Below are 7,014 nucleotides of genomic sequence, written 5' to 3' on the forward strand. Positions count from 1 at the left end.
TAACACACCCATGGGATGGATCACACAGTCCTAGTGAAAAACAAATCTCTATGCTACTGGGTACAATGGCACTGAAATCGAGGGCACCAAAGGGAGGACTCAAGAACCTATATACAAATAACAATGATTGGATATCGCTGTTAAAAAGGTTTAGCAATCATTTTCCGTACAATTAACAGTTCAGGGTGGTTGTGTGACCTTGTGCCATTACTTAAAGGAAAACTGCAGTTAACGCGACCGTAACCAGCGGGGACCCTCGCCACCTCCAGCCACACTGCCCGAGCGGCGTGGCCCATCTACCACCCCTGGAGACCGCCCACCCAGGATAAGGCACAACTGCAGTTTTCCTTTAATGTGAGCCTGTTTGGTGTCAAGAATAAAAGTTCTTACTGGCACGGCCAGTTTAGAAACGTTTCAAAACACGTCTAACCTGTGGGCTTAGGCGGCATTAGCCGGCAGCTGGTCTCTACTCTGGCAGAGTTTTGCACTTGAATTGTGATAGAAGCATTCGACATTATCGGGGGCGGTGGGTAGGGAAAGTCCAAAGCTCTGCCAGTCCCAAATCCATACAGTTGTCATTCCATTCAAGATATTAAATCGTTTATTGATTACACATGATAATGGATGATACACAATCTTCATTCCCATCTGTGATTTTGTCTGGTACCATAAATCAATTTAGATATATTGCATAGGGTGTGCCAACAATCAGAATAACCAAAGAAACCCCACGACTTTGCTTGGGTGGGCGACCCTTTAATGGTGAACTCCAAGTCACAGCACAGTAACTCAGTTCAACTACACCAAGATTTCTGAAAACAATGACTTCTCTGCCCAAGCAGGTTATAAATAAATTTCAAGTGGAACCTGGCACCACCCTGAAGGAATTCTAACTTCACACTGTTGGGATAGTTTACCAAGATGGCTTCAGAGTAGACTAACTTTACACAGCACATTTAAAAAAAGACACATTTATTCAGCGTCATGATCAGACTATTACATTTAGCAATCAACAGCATGGGTGCAAAAAAAAAAAAAAAACAAAAAACCAACTACATTAAAACCCTTTGTTGGAATGCTTTACACTTTCCACAGAACAGAAACTAAAATAACCTGTTATACAATTAGTCACAAATACAGTCCTCGAGTTTTTTTGCCCATACACATGAGTATTGTCTAAAACATGTCTTCTTTGTAGCAGCTAGGCCCTGCCACCACTGTGCTTGGCTGAGTTCACAAATCTGTTGTAACCTGTAGCTTCCCTGTCACTTCTCTGGCTCTCCTCTCCTGCTAAGCTTTGTTTCCTGTTGAACAATATGGAATAAAGTTGTTAATCTAAACATATTAAGACTCAAGGCTACAATCCAATAGCAAGTTGATTCCCACAAATTTTGCTGATCTGTTAACTTAATATCCACATTTTTTTTAAAACTGCAATTATAATGTTAACTATGTCGCACTGCTCAGCTACATTAGGGTTACTGGGTTCATTAGCAATCACAAAAAATGACATCTGAACACAAAAGGGCGTTCACTTACCCGGCAGTCTGATTAAAACCTTCTGCCGCTGCCGTAGCTGCTGCTGCTGCTGGAACCGCCATAGCCACCTAGGATCGAAATTCATTCTGAGGCTTTGGAAGCATCATGCTTTTGTAACTGGCACAATTCAGTTTTGGACCACATTTTCGCAATTAGGCTCTCAAGCCAATTTTTCAATGACTTCATATATCTGTTGCTGACAACAACAGTTCTAGACTCTTGGACCTCCCAAGGGGCATACGTAAAACACACCTTGGTTTCGTGGTTTGGCGAAGTACTGGCCTCCACCACCATAGGGGCCCGAGCTTCTGCCTCCAAAGTTTCCTCCTTTCATGGGTCCAAAATTTGAAGACTGATTGTTGTAATTGCCAAAATCATTGTAGCTTCCACCACCTCCAAAATTGCTTCCTGGAAATAGAACGATAACCTTAAGTTGTTACTTGGGGAGGTGGTTCTGAGTCTACTCAGCGGTCAAGGCAAACACGAAGTCGCATCCTCCCAAACTCTGGTGGCTCCAATTACTCTCCTACTATGCCGTCCTTTCTGGGCAAGGTATTCAGCTGAATAATCCAGTAAGTTCAAAGTCGTCATGGTCCAACACAACCTCTTCTATACCCTCGACCCATCCAGAACACTGCAAACACATGCTTTCCTAGACACAGCAACCGAGTGCCTAAATCCCAAAGGAGTTAAGATGCTCAGTCCTGCTGGCAGCTAATCTAATTCCAATTGAAGACACTACTCACTGTCCACTGATCTATTTGGGAGTGAGGCGGCCCAGCTTGAAGCTAGGAGGAGGGAGCATGGAAGCCCTTTAAAAAACACCATGCCATGTGCCACACAATGCTCGAAATCACCAAATCCCCAGGTAAGCATGAACATCACAAGGCTGATCTAGCTGTTGCACCAGGTACTGGGGTCACTGGATACCTACCACTACCACCGCCAAAGCCGCCTCCGCCTCCTCCGTTGTTACAGCTGTCATAGCTGCCACTCCCGCCATAGCCACTGCCCTGGTTTCCATAACCCTGTCCACCACTTCCATAGCCTCTGCTTCCTCCAGAGTAACCAGGGCCGCCTCCTCCATAACCACCTACAAGGATACAATTCTTCTCAATGAGACAAAGGTATTTTAACAATCAAATTCTGCGCAAGCACGATGGCTAAAGGCCTGCTCACAGCATGCTTGTTATGGCCAGTGTTGAGCTTGTCATGCACTAGTTTTAGTCTCTACTAACCTATTCTAAAGGCTGCCGAAACTTTCACTTACATAACTGACAAAATTACTCACCATCATTACCAAATCCGTTATAGCCGTCCCCACTGCCACCATATCCACCACCACCACGGCTGCCACCAAAGCCACCTGGAAGAAAGCAGGGCGTCTATAATACACAAGCTGCATTTTACGCCAAAGTCTCAGAAAGCAGCTGCCGCCTGCAAACATGACCCACCCCAAAGATCTCAACTTTTGAGAAGTCAGAACTACATCTGGATAAAATGTAACTGGAAGCACATGCTAGCAGTTACATGCAGCTTTAAGTTGCAACAAACATTATGAGCCTGAGGATAACTGATGACAAGTTTACTGCCAAGTCTTTATGAAACTGTAACCACACACACCTCTACCACTGAAGTTTCCTCCGCGACCAAAGTTGTCATTCCCACCAAAACCACCTCCACGACCACCGCCGAAGTTCCCAGAACCACTTCGACCTTAAAGAGAAAGGGAAAAGGTCAAGTTATTCTGGTCTCTTTCAAAAAATAGCCTTCCTGTTTGATTAAGCAAAGCCCTTACCTCTTTGGCTGGACGAAGCACTGGCCATCTCTTGCTTAGATAGGGCTTTCCTTACTTCACAGTTGTGGCCATTCACAGTATGGTATTTCTGGACTTAAATAAATAAAATAGGGACAGGACCTTAGAGTTTAGAATGGGAGAGGAATTTGGGGACCCTTAAACGCCAATCACCTAATACTTACTGACGATTTTGTCAACTGAATCATGGTCATCAAAGGTTACAAAAGCAAAGCCTCTCTTCTTGCCACTGCCTCGATCAGTCATGATTTCAATCACTTCAATTTTCCCATACTGCTCAAAATAATCTCTTAAGTGATGTTCTTCTGTGTCTTCCTTAATCCCACCAACAAAAATCTTTTTCACAGTTAAGTGGGCTCCAGGTCTTTGAGAGTCCTAACAAGAAATATCAGATCAGGAAAACCTATCCTCAGCAAAAATGTCTCTGTCCCCTCAAACACCAAGGAGCTCTGCACTTACTTCTCTCGACACAGCCCTCTTTGGTTCCACAACTCTGCCGTCCACCTTGTGTGGCCTCGCGTTCATGGCTGCGTCCACCTCCTCCACCGTGGCGTATGTGACAAACCCAAAGCCTCTGGATCGCTTGGTGTTCGGGTCTCTCATGACCTGAGACGGTAACGCATTAGCACGTGTAAGACCCCAGAGGCTGGGCCACCTCCACCTGCACGAGGTCAGCCGCCAACTTCACAGGCCCTTTCCGCAAATGCCTCCAGGTCGCCTACTGCACATCTGCGAAAGGGCTTTTAAGTGAGCTCAGCAACCGCTGCCTCTGCCCCGTTACCCCAACTTTAACGCTAGTCCGTCTCCATGGACACCCAGGCCAGCGAGAGACCGAGGGGCGAAGGCAACCTACTAAATTCTAGCTTTCTGTCTCTCCCAACTCTTACCACACAGTCTGTGAGCGTCCCCCATTGCTCAAAATGGCTCCTCAGACTCTCATCGGTCGTTTCAAAGCTTAAACCTCCAATGAAGAGCTTCCGAAGCTGCTCCGGCTCCTTGGGCGACTGGGGGTTGGGGGGAGGGAGAGAAGGCCGCGTGAGGCCCCGTCGCAAAATACAGGCCCGTCAGAGGCAAAACGAAGCCACCAAGCACCTCGCCCTCATTGTTCCCCTGGGCCGCAGGAAGCCACGTGCTTCGCCCCAGGATCGCAGCAGAAGTTGGGGGCTGGGAGCGGCGCGAGCGCCGAGCGCATGCGCCCCCGCCCCACCGACGCAGGCGCAACAAAGGCGCGGGCGAGACGGGCCCGACCCCAATAAAAGCCCGTCGGTGCTCTTTAAGCAAATCGCCCGTCGAGACAAGGTAAGCAACACGGCCCTTACGATCCATGTTTTGCCAAGAGGGACACGCCTGGAGCGCCAAGGGGGGCTGCAGGAAGGCGGCCTCATGGCGACGACGAGGACAAAATGGCGACCTGAACTTTGGGAGGGGTAGGCCTCAGCAGCGCCGAGCCGCCGGGCGCTGGCGCGAGCGGCCGAGCGCGGCCTCTCCCGGCCGCCTTCGGAGGGGGCGCGGGCGGGAATCGGCGGGAGCGAGCGTCGTACTCACCTCTGACTTAGACATGATGGCAGCGGAAGGGGCGACTTCTACGATGCTCACTCGGCGGCGTCCGCGGGCAGAAAGGAGCAGCCAGCCAACGTATCGGCCAGCCTACCTTCGGCCGCGCTCTTTTATCCCGCCTCCGCGCCGTCGGCATTGGTAGACTCCGCCCACGGCTCGCCCTGATTGGGTACAGGAATCAGCTGCCCCCTCCTATTGGTCTGTAGCCTCGGATTGCTGTGTAGCGTCATCCGCCTGGACGTTCTACAGACTCCACCCCTTGGGGGGTCCATTGGTTCCCGAGAAACATTTTTCCTAACGATTTTTATTGGTTGTCCCAACAATCATTCACATTTGAACGCACTTAAGCGTTTAACTTCTTAGTCCTGCACGCCCTGAATATTTAATAATTAAGCTCCGTGGGCCGAGCATGATGCATACTTGATCATGATGTACTATAAAAGTAGCTACAATGTGACAGGTTTTGTCCCCTGCACCGACCGCCGGCTAAGCGCACGGGTAATAAAATGGCGAGTTCACGCAGGCGGATCGACAAGTCCCGCCTGGCGCTTGGAACACGTGAAATGGCGGGCGGGCGGCAGCAGCGAACGAACGGCGCCTGCGTAATGGCGGTAGTCGTGTCCCGTATTGCGCAAGCGTGATGGGCGGAGAAAGGGCCTGGTCTCTGGATTGGTCGCGCAGGCGCAGGGAAGGATCCGTTTTGGCGGGCGGTTGGCGTTGCGCAGAAGGCGGCGGCAGCGGTGGCTTGTGGTCCGGCCTCACCACAGAGGAACTGGGAGGACGTTAACGTGAGTGACCGGTCGCGACCCCAGGTAAGTGGCGGACGGTCTCGCCTACCCATCCGAGGTCTCGAACCGACTCCAATTTGGCCCGTTATTGTGTGAAATGAATGGACCGCGGGTGGGGGCAAGTGAGGGTAGAGCGGCGGGTCCGGCTAACCAATGGACGGACAGGGGCGGGATGTTTTATCCCTCTAGGTTAGGTCGAGCTTTGCGGCCCGGGAGTTTGACGGGCGGGTGTGAAGGCCAATGGCAGCTGCCGTTGGCTGCCGACTGATCGGTCCTTGGGCCGTCGGAATGAGGGGGCGGGCTTCCCCCGCCTGAGCAGCGTCTCGCTGAGCCAATGAGCACGAAGCGCGCGGTAGGTTGGGCTTCCGAGAGGCAGCGGTTTGACTCCAATGGGGAATGTGGGAGTCGGGCGGTTGCATGGACGGACCAAACCCGAGCCAGTAGGCGAGCGGCTGCGGAGAGTACCCGGGCAGGGCGTCCAATCAGGGCTGCGAGAGAGGGAGGCCTTAGAGCTTCGGGGTTGCGAGGAAGGGGAGCCGCTGCCCGCGATGGCGCGTGGTGCCCTCTGCCCACCATGACTCGTGTAAGGAGTCCAGGAGTCCTCAGGCCTGCACCCCGCACGTCTCGAGTGGGGAACCCTAAGTTTGCTCTGGGAGCCCGGGTTCCGCACCCCCTCGTCGGGCCAGCCCACCGCTCGCCTCGCCTGGGGTGCTGGGGGGAGCAAAGGAGGTCTTTTGACTTTGAGAACTTGCCCTAGGAAAGCGGACTTGGAACGCCGGGACGCATAGGGTCCACCCCTGTGTACTGTCGTGGAAGGAAGCCCGAGAAAACCTGCCGGATAGGAAGTCCGAGTACTTGACGGACAAAAGGCATAGAGCAAGTTCTGGAAAGCATCCTGCCAACGTGTGCTCAATTTAGGGACACTGCGGCACCGGGGAGGTTGGGTGTCAGGTGTTGAACTCTTCATTGGAGATTACAATGGAAAAGCCAGTGCTTGTGTTTCTAGCTCCAGTTACCTGTTTCGCACCCTCTCGTCCACCTCCACGAAGCGCAGTTTTCCCCGTAGGGGCTTTCTCTGTATAAAAGTGTAAGTTAGGACGGCAGCTCCCGGAGTACTGAGTACTAAGGGTGCTTGGGGCTTGCTGGTGCGTCCTGCCCAGCGCTGGTCGTCACGCGCTGTGGCCCGTGCCTTGATCTCTTGGTCTCATCTTTGAGGAACTTTTTCTCTCGTGAATACCTCTCTCTTTACTCCATTAAAGATTTTCTGAAACCTTCTTTCAGCTGCTCCTTTGAGGATGTCTGACTTTGGAGAAG

General features: G+C 51.4%; 2 protein-coding genes across 6 annotated transcripts in view; one reads left to right on the forward strand and one right to left on the reverse strand.

The window, feature by feature from the left end:
- The window catches only part of HNRNPA1 (heterogeneous nuclear ribonucleoprotein A1), a 6,262-nt gene extending 1,259 nt beyond the window's left edge, over nt 1-5,003 (reverse strand). The window contains exons 1-11 of one of the 4 annotated variants that reach the window (XM_012732403.1): nt 4,901-5,003; nt 4,243-4,359; nt 3,815-3,961; nt 3,520-3,730; nt 3,338-3,430; nt 3,163-3,255; nt 2,831-2,905; nt 2,474-2,632; nt 1,792-1,947; nt 1,540-1,607; nt 1,035-1,304 (exon numbers count right to left, since the gene is read on the reverse strand). In XM_012732403.1, coding sequence (XP_012587857.1) covers nt 1,552-1,607; nt 1,792-1,947; nt 2,474-2,632; nt 2,831-2,905; nt 3,163-3,255; nt 3,338-3,430; nt 3,520-3,730; nt 3,815-3,961; nt 4,243-4,359; nt 4,901-4,915 — 1,122 coding nt within the window. In that variant the 5' untranslated portion in view covers nt 4,916-5,003 and the 3' untranslated portion in view covers nt 1,035-1,304; nt 1,540-1,551. Of the gene's footprint in view, nt 1-1,034; nt 1,305-1,538; nt 1,608-1,791; nt 1,948-2,473; nt 2,633-2,830; nt 2,906-3,162; nt 3,256-3,337; nt 3,431-3,519; nt 3,731-3,814; nt 3,962-4,242; nt 4,360-4,900 lie in introns of those variants that run through there. The other 3 variants (XR_001146030.1, XM_012732405.1, XM_004692668.2) reach the window with 3 other exon arrangements.
- The window catches only part of CBX5 (chromobox homolog 5), a 33,920-nt gene continuing 31,482 nt past the window's right edge, over nt 4,577-7,014 (forward strand). Inside the window, exon 1 of one of the 2 annotated variants that reach the window (XM_012732406.1) lies at nt 4,577-4,654. The gene's annotated coding sequence lies outside the window, so the exon portion shown is untranslated. Of the gene's footprint in view, nt 4,655-5,621; nt 5,725-7,014 lie in introns of those variants that run through there. The other variant, XM_004692670.2, reaches the window with a different exon arrangement.

This window comes from Condylura cristata, unplaced genomic scaffold (assembly GCF_000260355.1).
Source record: "Condylura cristata isolate star-nosed mole 26May11 unplaced genomic scaffold, ConCri1.0 scaffold00034, whole genome shotgun sequence".
NCBI lineage: Eukaryota > Metazoa > Chordata > Mammalia > Eulipotyphla > Talpidae > Condylura > Condylura cristata.